Source organism: Orycteropus afer, unplaced genomic scaffold (genome assembly GCF_000298275.1).
Source record: "Orycteropus afer afer isolate SDZICR_OR568_19922 unplaced genomic scaffold, OryAfe1.0 scaffold00116, whole genome shotgun sequence".
Lineage (NCBI taxonomy): Eukaryota > Metazoa > Chordata > Mammalia > Tubulidentata > Orycteropodidae > Orycteropus > Orycteropus afer.
This window is the reverse complement of record NW_006921703.1, coordinates 2715304-2729651: the sequence shown is the minus strand read 5'-3', so window position 1 is coordinate 2729651 and position 14348 is coordinate 2715304. Positions and strand designations below refer to the sequence as shown.

Below are 14348 nucleotides of genomic sequence, written 5' to 3'. Positions count from 1 at the left end.
AAGTATGTCCCAAATATTGTAAGGGGCACACTTAAACTGGAAAAGTGTTTGTTTATTTAACTGACGTTCAAATTTAGTTGAAATTGGTAGTCCTGTTTGTATTTGCCAAATCTGACTACTTTAAACCAAGGAGAATTTTGATATGGAGCTAAAGACCAGGTAAAGTAAATTAGCATGTTCACAGAAACAGACACAAGGAAGAAATAGCATTTTTCACAGCAATGCGTGCTCTCTAATAATAATTGTTAACACTTGCTGAGCACTTACATGTGCCAGTTATTGTTCACAAAAGTCCAGCTGGAGGTTATATCTATCTTCATTTTACAAAAGAGAAAACTGAGGCATAAAGAGGTAATGCAACTTGTCCAAGAGCACAGAGCTGGGAAATGGTGTAGTCAGGATTATGAACCAAGGCTGTTTGGTTTCAGGGACTATTGCCTTAAGCATTTCAGATAGAAGAAACTAATCTGTTAAAGGTAAACTTCTAGGAGGCCTTCAGTGTCAGCCTATCACCACAAATATTTTTTTCTTTTTTAAATCAGATGTACCAATCCTAATTCCTACATAAAGTGAAATATGATTTGCTAAATCTCTGCTTCACAATGGGTTACAGCTAGCCTGCCTCAGCCACTTTTCATTTTCTTTCCAGTTTCAAAGTATGGATATGCCCCCTTTGGATCTTCAAAATCACTCTGTTCCTGGAATGTGGGATCTTCCCCTAACTGCTGGCTAGAGAATCAAATGTTAACTTTGCAACAACTTATCAGAAGCAAACAAGCACAGGGAGATTGAGCAAGAATTTCTGGGATATCAAACTCAAAGGAGCAAGAGATGTAGAGTGTTCATTGATCCTCTAAACAGGACAAAGGTAATCATTACCTAAGCCCCCTGCAGATTTAAATGGAAAGGCAAACCTCCTTTGTTTCAGCTGGAGTGCTCTTCATGAGCTAGTCCCACCCTCAGAAAAGATGGTGTCTGTGAGGATCTTCTGCCTGGTCCTGACTGTGGTGGGCACTGTATGGGTATGATCTCTTTACTTTTCTCTTCTCTCTTTCCCTCTGGTGTTTATTTATTTATTTATTTGTTTGTTTATTTATTTTTTTAAAAAAAAGGCAAAATATCTTTCAGGGCTCTGAAGTGATTCTTCCAAGTTCAGTCATAGCAGATGATGCAACACTGGAGCAGACCTAAATTTTCAAAATGTGGTGTATGGGAACTATAACCAGAATGGGAAAAATTATGGTTTGATGCCCTGCTGGAAACTTAACCTACCTTTTAGAAAACAAGAGCAGCATGTGTACATGTATATAGCATAGCAACCAAATCTCTTGATCAGCACAGTTGTGAAACAATAGTGCCTACCTCAAAGATGATGGCCAACCTCAAGGCTTAATGTGTGTGCCTATCTCCACAGTCCTGGCAACAATTCAAATTTCTTGAATCAGGCTCCTGAAAGTGTTCAGTGTGCCTCTTCCAAGTCTCCCATTCCAGGACTTAACCCATAATTTTCCTATTTTCATTATTGTTCCAGTACACCCACATTTTAGGCACTTGACTGCTAACCAGAAGACTGGTGGTTCAAACCCACCAGCCACTCCTCAGAAGGAAGATGGGGCAATCTACTTCCATAGTGATACTGCCTTGGAAACCCAAGGAGGGGTCGCTATGAGTCGGGGCTGACTCAATGGCACATAACAACAACAACAACACCCACATTTTACAAATTTGTTCTGCTTTGATTTTGCTGCAAGGAGCATGACTGAACCAGTTTGAACTAAACCATGACAAATACATTCAAGAAACGCATGTACTTCCTGGTTAGTTATCCATGATGTTAATTCTAATTTATTTCTTGCTGTTCACTGCTCAAAAACCCTAATACCAGAGAGTTAACAGAAAAAACTAAAGTTTTCTAACTTAATTTTATCCTTTATAATAAAATAATAAATAAAAACTTTTGAGGAAATAAATCATTTACTAAAGTGATATTGTAGATTACACATAGGTTTCAATTATTTCACTTTTCTCACTTAGTCACTGGGGATATTGGATATTTTTTGTCTGTTATTGTTATTGTACTGTTTATTCTGAAATGTGCTTGAAGTTCTTATTTTTTTTTGTTAGATAAAAGAATCGTACTTATTCCTTTAAATAGATTGTTCTTGATTCTTTAAATTATTACTATTTGAATTTTTTAAAATGAGAAAAAGATTGTAAATGTTAATATATTACAGGATTAAACAATTCTGGGTTAAAATAGTCATGACAACTTTTTTTTTAATATTAATGGTATAGAGTAAAAACAGTTAACACCTAAAATCCACATTCATTAATGGAATGTAAAATGTTGTTGGAATAATTATTTTATATTTCTTTCATCTGATGGATCACAATAGAATTTTTTTAAAAATCTCTATTTCTAGCTGTAAGGTTTAAAAAAATTGTCATTCATGACCTATTATTTTGCTTTTAGTCTCTCTCTCTCTCTCTCTCTCTCCATATATATATATATATATTTTTGCTATTTCAAACAAAAAGCAATCATTGCATGAGTAATGAGCCTAAAATCCATTCCTAAGTCTGAATTGGCCACGTTTTTACCCTTTGTATATTCTTGATTAAGTTATTGATCCACCTCTAAAGGTTATGGTAGAAATCTGAAGGAGAATGGGAGATTAAATAAGGTAATGTGAATTTTTTCAAGAATTAGAGGAGAAAAAACTCTGAATTTTCCAACTATTTTTCTCTCTCCAGACATTAATGAAAAAAATGAAAAGATGAAATTGACATAGCTTTGTTTATTTAAGTAATTTTCCTTTTATAGTGAATTCTTTAAAATGTCTATCATTATGTGCTTAGTGTCAAGCACAATTAAGAAATTTGTACACTTTATCTCACTTAATTTTCATAAATGGGTATTAACGGTTTTTGAAAGATGAGAAACCTGAAGCTCATGGAGGCCCCAAAGCCAGTGGGTGGTGGGTGTTCTTAATCTCTCTTTGTTGGGACTTGTAGGCACATCAATGTTGTGTCCTCCTTAGTGGCTAAAGTTGCTCTTTCTCACTCTCCTGTGTGTGTGTTTGAAATTTTAAAGACTGCCAATACAGATGAAGGTGATTTTCTAGCTGAAGGAGCAGGTGTACGTGGTCCAAGGGTTGTTGAAAAACAGCAATCTGCCTGCAAAGAGACAAACTGGCCCTTCTGCTCTGATGATGACTGGGTGAGCAGTGGGGAGAGGGAGGGGGAGGTTCCTCTCCTGAGGTGTTGGAAGTGCTCAGAGAGCGGTTAGTCATAGAAAACTTTTCCAATAGGAAATCATCTAATGGTTTCTTACGTGCCAAATATAAGAGACAAATGGAAAGAAACCTAGTCCTGAAAACTGTTTTTATTACCAAAATGACTCGTACCTCTCAAACTTTGGAGCCTTAGTGAGATTAGTAGATTGAGTTTAAGTTGTATATTAAGGCAAATCCTAGGAATCTGAGTATTGTAGCCTTAACATTTCATGGGGTAGCATAATGCCAAAGCATTTGACTGCTCTAACCAGAAGCCTGGCAGTTCAAACCCATCAGCCATTCCTCAGAAGGAAGGTTGGGCAATCTACTTCCGAAGAGATACTGCCTCGGAAACCCAAGGAGGGATCGCTATGAGTCAAAATCGACTTAATGGCAGTGAGTTTGGTGGGGTTTTTTTTTTTTTAATATGTAGTTAAATATGGTGGCACAGTGGTTAAAACACTTGACTGCTAACTTAAAAGTGGGCAGTTCTAACCCAAAAGCTGCTCTGTGGGAAAAAGATATGGCAGTCTGCTTCTAAAAATATTACAGCCTTGGAAACCCTGTAGGGCAGTTCTACTCTCCTTTAGGGTCATTATGAGTTGGAAGCAACTCAGTGATAATGGACTAATATCTGGTTAAGTGGACCTTCATTTTAGAGTTTTTCCATGGTCTCTAACCCATCCCCTTAACCACTTTTAAGGCAATAGATGATCTGAAGAGATGGGGTAGGGAAGCAACAGAGACCACAGGGAAACTGCAAGTATGTACTAGATCTAATAAAATTTCCCCTCCACTTTCAGAACAACAAGTGTCCTTCTGGCTGTAGGATGAAAGGATTGATTGATGAAGTCAATCATGACTTTACAAACAGAATCGAAAAGCTTGAAAATATCCTGTTGGATTTTCAGAAGAACAATAAAGATTCTAATTCAGTGACCAGGAATATAATGGAACTTCTGAGAGGGGATTTTGCTGCTGCCAATAGTAAGTAGTACATATTTACTACTTTAAATTTATAGCTGAAAACAACTGCAAAAATCTTAAATAAATTTGTCTTCTTATAGCTACTGAGATTTAGTTTCAAAAAACTTGGTATAGAAACACTTGCCTCTATTATATCCCTTAATTTTAAGAAGGGCTTTGTTTTTGTTATTTTTATAACATAAAAAGCTTAGTTTAAAATTGTTTATGGTCACAAAGCAAGTCAGAATTCTGGATTGAAGACTAGAGTGTACATGTGTTCTTTTCAAGACTATATACTGAAAATGAAATAGACCAGACCTTTGAGCAGATATTTTTGTTCCCATTTTGAGAAGGAGAAAATTGATAGGTCAAAGGATTGCCCAAAAACACAAAGTTGTTATGTGATAGAGCTGGAATTTGAATCCACAGATACCACACAGCTAACAATGTAAATTTTTTTAAAAAATTATTTAAAACAGAAAGCCATGCTATATCTTTCTCAAAGGATCTCATTTGGAGAAATTTGATGATTTTTTTCTTTCCATAAAGACATATATTAGAGATGAGAAGCATCAGATTTGTCCCTGGTATGGGCAATCAGTTTACTTGGGCCCCCAATTCCTGAACCTTTGCTTTGACTCTCTAAAGAGAATATGAGACTCTTTCCTTCTGGAATAACAGGAAAGGCAAACAAGGGAAGGCCTTTTAAAAGGAGGTCTTAAATGATTTTTAAATGGCAATGACTATTGACTGCAAAACATGGAAATTGTATCCTTAGGTGATACTTGCATACAATGTCATTGGTGCAACACTAGCTGGCAAGGGAATGATCTTGTTCACCCTAGGAAAGTTCAGGAACCATCTCAAATCTGTACATAGGAACAAAAACTCATCAGTAAGAATATTCAATAATTTGTTCAAGTACCCTGATTAAGGACATAATAAAAAAAATTAGACAGTGATGGAAATGACTGTTTTATCCCCTAATTACACCTTTAATATTCTAAAGAAATTTCTTTATTTATTTGGATTGCTAATCTCTAATGAGACAACGTATGTGGCATGCATGGATGATAGTAGGATATAGCATTGTGCAAAAATCAAATGTCTACTAGATGCGGATTTCACAAATCAATAAGTCCATAAAGACTACTAAAAAAAGAAAGAAAGAAAAAAACACACTGCCGTGGAGTCAGATCCGACTCATAGCAAGCCCTCCTTGGGTTTTCGAGGCGGTATCTCTACAGAAGTAGATTGCCCAACCTTCCTTCCGAGGAGTGGCTGGTGGGTTTGAACCTCCAGCCTTCTGGTTAACATTCAAATGTCTTAGGCACTATGCCATAATCAAAATAAAATTGGGGAACATTTATAAGCACATGTCCTTTTCAGCTGGCTATTACAAGCAAGCAAAGCACTCAGCCCCTACTTCATTTTACATGTATTTCCTATTTCAGACAAAGATAATGTCTATAACCAAGCTTCAGAAGATCTGAGAAGCAGAATTGAAGTTCTGAGGCGCAAAGTCATAGAACAAGTACAGCGCATCCAGCTTCTGCAGAAAAATGTCAGGCTTCAGATGGTAGAAATGAAACAACTGGAGGTAAGTATGTGGCTCTAATGAAGATTTTCTTGTTTTTGAACAGCAGGAAAAAGGGAGGCAATGATCATTTATTGAATGCTTATTATACACAGAACTAAGTGTTACATTCATTGCTATTGTTTTTTATTTGCCGTTGAGTAGATTAAGACTCATGGTAATCCCACACATGCAGAGCAAAACCACACATGGAATTTTTAAGGCTGTGATCTTTTGGAAGCAGATCACCAGGTCTTACTTTCAAGGTTCATCTGGGTGGGTTTGAACCACCAATCTTTTGGTTAGTAGCCCAGAACTTAGTCATTCTTACCACCCAGGGAGTCCTTTCTCTACTTACAAACTTGTACTATTTTTCCTATTCTACAGATGAAGAAACAAGCTCAGATATATTCCAAAGGCATATGTATGGTAAATTTCAAAAGAAAATGTTAAGTCCCTGTCTGCCTGATTGCAAAACCCTTACTTTATACATGACATCACATGGCTCTGAGTCTTCTGTGTCATTCTCACTGAGGATCACTTCTTAGCATTTCCTTTCCAAGGAATTGTCACTTTACTCTTGATCCATTTTCATTTTAAGATGAATCCCAGTTGTCCCCATTGTTTGTCATGACTTAGCCTTACAGGGAGCAAGAACATGAATACTCAGCACCTCTTCTACTGAGTATGCAGTATAAATGGAAAATAATGAGCATGGTTAGCAGATTTCCAAATCTTAAAAATGAAGCTAGTTTCCAAAATTACATTAACTACCAGGAACACAAAGGAGCTCTGGAGGCATAGTGAGTAAGACATTTGGCTACAAACTAAAAGGTTCAAACTCACCAGCCACCCAGGAAAATGAAGCAATCTACTTCTATAAATATTTAAAGCCTTGAAAATCCCATAGGGGTTGCTATGAGTAGGAATCGACTGAATGACAGTGAGTTGTTTTTTTTTTTTTTCTTTTTGTACCAGGAACTCAATACACATAGTTTATTTATTTATAACTACTTTCTCTCTTTATCTTTCTCCCTTTCTCTCTAGGTGGACATTGATATTAAGATCCGATCTTGCAAAGGGTCATGTAGTAGATCTTTAGCTCACAATGTAGATCTAAAGGACTATGAAGATCACCAGAGACAGCTTGAACAGGTCATGGCCAAAAACCTACTTCCTCCTAGAGAAAGAACACACTTGCCATTGTTAAAAATGAGCCCTGTTACAGACTTGGTTCCTGGAGATTTCAAGAGCCAACTTCAGAAGGCTCCTCCAGAGTGGAGGACGCTGGTAGAAACAAAGCAGATGAAAATGGAGTTAGAGAGGCCTGGTAGAGATGGGCCTGCCCGAGGAGACTCTTATGGAACAGGATCAGAACCTGAAAGTTCCAGGAAGCCTGGACTTGGTAGTACTGGGCACTGGAATCCTGGAAGCTCTGGTACTTGGAACCCTGGGAGCTCTGATACTCGGAATCCTGGAAGCTCTGGTACTTGGAGCACTGGGAGCTCTGATACTCGGAATCCTGGAAGCTCTGGTACTTGGAGCACTGGGAGCTCTGATACTCGGAATCCTGGAAGCTCTGGTACTTGGAGCGCTGGGAGCTCTGGACATGGAAGTTTTAGACCAGATACCTCAGACTTTGGAAACACCAGGCCTACCAACCCAGACTGGGGTGAATTTGAAGAAGTGCCAGGAAGTATAAATCCAGGAAAAGTGAAAGAGTTCCACACAGGTAAACTAGTCACTTCTAAAGGAGAGAAAGAGCTCCGGATTGGTGAAAAGGTGGCACAACCATCACTCACCACCTCCAGTGGCACAATAACCACTCGTCATTCATGCTCTAAAACCATTACTAAGACTGTTATAGGCCCTGATGGTCGCCGAGAAGTAATCAAAGAAGTAGTGAACTCTGAAGATGGTTCTGACTGTGGTGATGCAACCAACTTAGATACATACCGTACTTTGATGGGCACAGGTGGCCTGGATGAGTTTCGCCTTAGGCACCCCATGGAAGCTGCTTTCTTTGACACTGACTCAACAGGGAAAACATCCTTAGGTACATTGTCAACTACATTCAAAGAATTTGAAAGGAGGACCCAATCTGGGGGCTCAGCGTCTGATATCTTCACAGACCTTGGGGTATCTGAGTTCCCTTCCAGTGGTAAAACTTCAACTCATAAAAAACAATTTGTAGCCAGTAGAACATTTGAAACCAAGACCCACAAAATGGCAGATGAAGCCGGAAGTGAAGACCTCAGAGGAGCCCATAGCACCACGAGAAGCGATACTAAAACTCGTCTTACCAGAGGTATCCACACTTCTCCTTTCATGAAGGCTTCCCTGACCCCCTAGACTAAATTATTCCTGCAGTGTGTTTCCATAGTACCTTGCCCTTTTATTCCTAACCCTCTATCATACTCTATTGAATTTCCACTTTTATTTCTCTGGTTTTGTTGCTAGACTGTAAGTTCCATGAGGGCAGGGACGTTGGCTATCACACTCTTCTCTGTATTCCCAAATGCCTGAAAATGCAGAGAGCAATACTCAATAAATTCTTGTTAAATGAATGAATGATTCCTTCTGAAACTCGATTTTGAGTTTGTTTAACCAAATTCCTTCACCATTCAAAATGTGTGTTGTTGCAATTGTACCCCTTTCATTAATCCAGGTTTTTAGTATGTGTCTCAGTAGGTATTTAGATCAGATTACAAACAAATTATATTTGTATTAATTGATGCTTACATATCTTTGCTTGTTATTTGCTTTATATGCAGTGAAATTCTAGTTCCACTAATGAAAATCCCCTCATTTGCACTGGGATAGGTTCTATTCCATGTAAGTGCATCCTTTCCCCAGGGAGGGAATGAAGGAAGGAAGGAAGCAAGAGCAAGCCAATAAGTGCTGTCATTTATTCTGGTCCATGCCTATTTTTGTAAAGTTAAATGAGAGTAACTTCCTCCAACCAGCTCAATTTTTTTTTTAGACTGTGATGATGTCCTCCAAACACATCCTTCAGGTGCCAAAAGTGGCATTTTCAGTATCAAGCTACCGGGATCCAGTAAGATTTTTTCTGTTTATTGCGATCAAGAGACCGGTTTGGGAGGATGGCTTATGATCCAGCAAAGAATGGATGGATCACTGAATTTTAACCGGACCTGGCAAGACTACAAGAGAGGTTTCGGCAGCCTGAATGACAAGGGGGAAGGAGAATTCTGGCTAGGCAATGAAAAACTCCACATATTAACCCTGAGGGGATCTGTCCTTCGGGTTGAATTAGAGGACTGGGAGGGTAATGCGGCTTATGCAGAATATCACTTCCAGGTAGGTCCTGAGGCTGAGGGCTATGCCCTTCAGGTCTCCTCCTTTGAGGGCACTGCCGGGGATGCTCTGGTTGAGGGTTCTGCAGAGGAAGGACCGGAGTACACCTCTCACGCAGGGATGCAGTTCAGCACCTTTGACAGGGATGCAGACCAGTGGGAAGAGAACTGTGCAGAAGTCTACGGAGGAGGCTGGTGGTACAACAACTGCCAAGCAGCCAATCTCAATGGCATCTACTACTCGGGGGGCTCCTATGACCCAAGGAACAATAGTCCTTATGAGATTGAGAATGGAGTTGTCTGGATTCCCTTCAGAGGAGCCGATTATTCCCTCAGGGCTGTCCGCATGAAAATTAGGCCTCTGGTGACCCAAAAGACTGAAGAGAGTGGGACAGGAAGCACACTTGTGTTTGTTTAGCCAAGTAGGAAGAAAAAAAAAAAAAAAAAGATAAAGTAGTCAAGACTCTTTACAACCCACTGAAAAATTCCCAGGTGCTATTCCATTGTTCTTTGTACTGTAGTTACATGTAACTGAGACATATAGTGCTTTAAAAAATAAAGTCATAAGCTTTTTTTAAAAAAATTAATCTTTAAATAGCTCTATGGGTTTTAAAATTATTTTAAAGTTATACCAAGTACATCAGAGAGAAAGAGGGAGTGTAAGATGAAAGCTTAGCTCTACAAGCCATTGTTCTGAAAACTTCCTATTCTCTCCCCACCACACAAAGTCATAAAGTTATTGTAAAGTAAAAAGATTATTTCATCCATTCTATTTGAATGGTTTTAAAGCAATATTTTAACTTAAACCTTACTGATTTGCTAGCCTTTGCAGAGGAATTTTCCATTTACAGAATGTGTTCAACTCTTATCCTCCTCTTAGCAAGCAAACACAGGTAGGCAGGAGCAGAATTCCTTGCCAATAGAAATGAAAAGCTATTCTTCATGTCTTCTAAAGGAGACCATAACACACATTTTCTCGATTTTTTTCCCATGGTCTAACCAATTTATTTCAGAAATATATGGAAAAATGCACTTTCAATCTTGTAATTATTTACTAACATTCCAAAGACATTAATTAGACTTTCACATTGATAAATAAACGGCCCCCAGTGTTTATTTGACTATTAGTTTCTACCAACCAGGTATATTGTTGTTGTTGTTGTTATTTTTCCATCGAGTCAGGCCCCAACTCATAGCAACCCCTCCCTGGGTTTCTGAGGTGGTATCCCTGCAGAAGTAGTTTGCCCCACCTTCCTTCTGAAGAGTGGCTGGTAGGTTTGAACCGCCAGCCTTCTGGTTAGCAGTCAAATGCCTTAGGCACAACACTAAAAGTAGAACATTTGTTTGAAAACATCTCAGTAAATATGATCCATACCATATTCATACAGTAAAGATATTTACATTAGTCAGATATTTTATTTGATCCATGCTATGTTTTCAGTCTTAGGCACCTGTGCTCCTAACCCAGATTTTTAACTTTTTTTACTTCCCTAAAGCAATGATTTCCTGCCCAGTGCATCCCCTAGTGACAAATACTTTCCATTTACCCTTGAAAATGTATTTAAATCCCCCAAGCACTCCATTCAATTTCCCTCACTTGCATAGCTTCTGTACCAATGTAAGTGTGTCCTTTCTACTGCTAGGGGAGGGGGGGAAGAAGAAAGAGAGAAAAGAATGAAGGAAGGGAGGGAGGGAGAACGGAGAGCAGAAAAGAAGCTAGGACTAGGGGCCAGATCCTGGGCAGCAGAGAAGAGGAAAGAAAGCATAAGAGCTTGTAAACAAATCACACAACAAAGTCCCAATATTCTCGCATTCCTTTTGTGGACTGAAACTCCTTGAGACAAGTAAGTAATCTTTGCATAATGGAATAAGAAATTCAGAATTAAAACAGCCTTCATTTCTTTCAGGCATCAAAACTGCAGGCTATCTCTATCTCCACTCTACTTATTCTCATGCATATGCGTCCGTGGAATTTGAATTGGGAAGAGGAATATTTTCTTTTCCAGATAATCATACTATTAAAAGACAAAACCAGGACCCAGGTAGAATGAAAGTAACACTGAATTGGAAAGGCCATTTATTTCTAATGTATTTTGAAGGCTTTGAGTTTACTAGCAAAAGATTAAGTTAACCTTTTTTATTAAACAACAGTCAACATAAGCAGAATCGACATAATAGGAGATGCAGTTGTGAGGAAAAGACGGCAAATATCTGTTTGTTTCTTTTATTTCCTTTTACCATTAACCTACTTCCTTTCTTCCTGAATTTAACTATCATTCACTTTGAAGCTCATTTCAACTTGGTTTTCACAGTTACCACTGTCTTGAAACTGCTCTTTTTAAAGTAAATAGAGATTTAGTAACTCTGAATTAATTCCCTAGTATTCAAGCGTCTACTTATTTTATCTCTTAAATATCTGTTAACATTGTACCAGTGTCTTGAATCTGTCTTTTTCACTTAATTTCTACTTTTACACTCCCTCCTGTCTCATAAAGATGTCAGGTTGTTTTGCTGTTTTCTTTTTTTTTTTTTTTTATCTAATTGTCCATTCCTTTCCAGACTACTCTAAATGTATGAGTTTCTCATTCCAATAATATCAGTATTCATTTTTATCAGCTAGGGTTAGTTTTGGCCTGGTTGTTTAAACAACACAGAAACTTATTTCTGGTTCACAGAATAATCTAAAGCACAGTTTTCAGGAAGCCATCGTCCTAGTGAATGGCTTTTATCCTCGAGGTGGAATAGTAAGAAGGAAGAAAGACAGAAGAGATAAAGTAGACTTTCTGTCTTCTAAGGAAATTTCCTGGGTATGCAATACTTCCACTTAACGTATCACTAGTCACTATTCACATAGACATATCTCACTGAAGGAGAAACTGAAATTTAAATGGCTTTTAACATGGATACAAGGTTATCGTAGTAACCATTAGAATTCTGGTAATAAGGAGGAGAGGGAAAATTGATGGTGAATTAGGCATTAGCAACCTTGAGAAAACCACCTTTTCTCACTCTACAGTGAGTGCATGCTCTCCTTCGTTGATATGACAATCAGATGGTTGTTGTAGCTTCAACAACATCAATAGGATTGTGAAAGCCAAATCTAAAACTCTAGCCCTGAACTTCAGATCCATATTTCCAACTCATACTGAACACATCCAGTTAGACAGTTTTCATTAAACTATCTAAGATTGAATTAATTATCTTCCCATTAAAACCCATCACGTCTTTTGCATTTCCTATCCTAACCAGAGACATCTTTAGCTCTCTTGTTTCCTAAATTAGGAAACTTGGGCTCTTCCTCAGGTTCTACTTTAGTCCCTTAGACTGCATATCCAGTCCATTCCCAAACCATGTTCTCTGATTAAAATGGCCAGTCCTCCCTAATCACACTTTCATGCTTTTGTATTAGGCTTTTATCTTTCACACTTGGGCTATTTAAGGAATTCTTGTTATGATACTACCAATCTTCTGCTGGTTCATGCTCCACAAAGTTATTTTCTAAAAGAGAAATATAATCATGGCATTTTCCTGAATAAAGCCTTCTTTTAAGGGTGAGTTAAAACTTCTTAACTTTTATATAAGTCCTTTCATAAACTAGTTCCATTTCAAACTCTTCAATAATTCACTTCACTTCAATTACATTGAATTTGTCACCGATACCTGAATACCAAAAAATAAAACAAAACAAACTCACACCATTGAATTATTTCCAGCTTAAAATGACCCTAAAGGACAGAGTAGAATCGTCCCATAGGGTTTCTGAGGCTGTAAATGTTTACAGAAGACTTTGACATCTTTCTCCCTCAGAACAGCTGATGGGTTCAAACTGCTGACCTTTTGGTTAGCAGCTGAATGCCTTAACCTCTCCATCATCAGAGCTTATGGATAATTGAATATAAGGTCCTTTAATGATTCTGTGCCTTCTCATATTCTACCTAGTATATACTCCTTCATCTCTTAAGGAATATCTCAACTAATGCTCCTTTGCAAACTCTTCTCTTATGCCTAACCAAGCATAATTTATAATTGATGTTCATATCTCCAAAGTAACAGTCTATTCCTAACTCCACCATATCTGTTCATTATGCAACTAGATTGTGAATTTCTTTAGGGAAGAGCTCATTTATGTAATGTTTCCTGTCATATCGAATAACTTATTTTAATATGGTAGAAACAAAAACCTCTCCACAAAAAAAAGAGAAACCCATTGTGATTGAGTAGATTCTGACCCATGGTAAATCCATATGCTGCAGAGTTGAACTGCTCCATAGTGTTTTGTTGGGTGTAATATTTATGGTCAAGATCTTTCTTCTGTAGTGCTACTGGGTAGGTTGGAATCATCAGCCTTCAGGTTAGTAGTTAAGCACAATGTCTTTGCTCCACCCAGGGACTTTTAAGATGTTACAAAAATTCAAACCAAACTCACTGCCATTGAGTAGTCCAATTCATAGCGACCCCCATTGGGATTTTAAGGTTATAGCTCTTTATGGAAAAAGACTGCCCCATCTTTCTTCTGGAGAGTGGCTGGTGGATTCAAACCACCTACCTTTTGGTTAACAGCCAAATGCCTCAACCACTGCACCACCAGAGCTCCTTATTATGTTATGAAAGAGGGGGTTAAACTTGTTTCCTTGTACATGGATAGCCAGGATCACTGGTTAAAGAAAGAATTGTTTGCCCATGGAATTACAATGCCAATTTTGCTGTCTAGCAATTCCCTTGGATCTATATATAGACTCTCAGCCCTGAGCTTGTATTTCCTTACTCATCTTTAAAGTTGCACATTTATAGATGGCATGTTTAAAAGTATATTTCTTTAAAATTAACAATTAAAAGAAATTAATCATTAAAAATGACTCACTCTTACCCCTTACAAATGTAACTAATTGGAAATAAGAAACACTTTTCTAAGTAGCCACTATAAGGACAACAAAGAAGAAGTAAAAATTTAAAGTACAATCTTTCTAGACTGAAAAAAATTGAGGAGGGGAAGAGAATACTTCATCCAAAAGCTATATGCAAAAATTACATGGTAAGAAGTTGTGGGTGTTGTTGTTGTTGTTGTTAAGTGCCGTCAAGTCATTTCTGACTCATAGCGACCCCATGCACAGCAGAACGAAACACTGCCCAATCCCGCGCCAGCCCCACAATCCCTGCTATACTTGAGCCCATCATCTCAGCCACCGTGTCAATCCATCTCGTTGAAGGCCTCCC

General features: G+C 38.0%; 1 protein-coding gene across 1 annotated transcript; it reads left to right on the top strand.

Moving 5' to 3' along the window:
- Positions 1-968: 968 nt before the first annotated feature.
- On the top strand, positions 969-9552 carry FGA (fibrinogen alpha chain). The gene is made up of 6 exons (XM_007943993.1): positions 969-1022; positions 3095-3220; positions 4079-4262; positions 5696-5841; positions 6865-8125; positions 8801-9552. The coding sequence occupies exons 1-6, from the start codon at positions 969-971 to the stop codon at positions 9550-9552; spliced, it is 2523 nt and encodes an 840-aa protein (XP_007942184.1).
- Positions 9553-14348: the final 4796 nt, after the last annotated feature.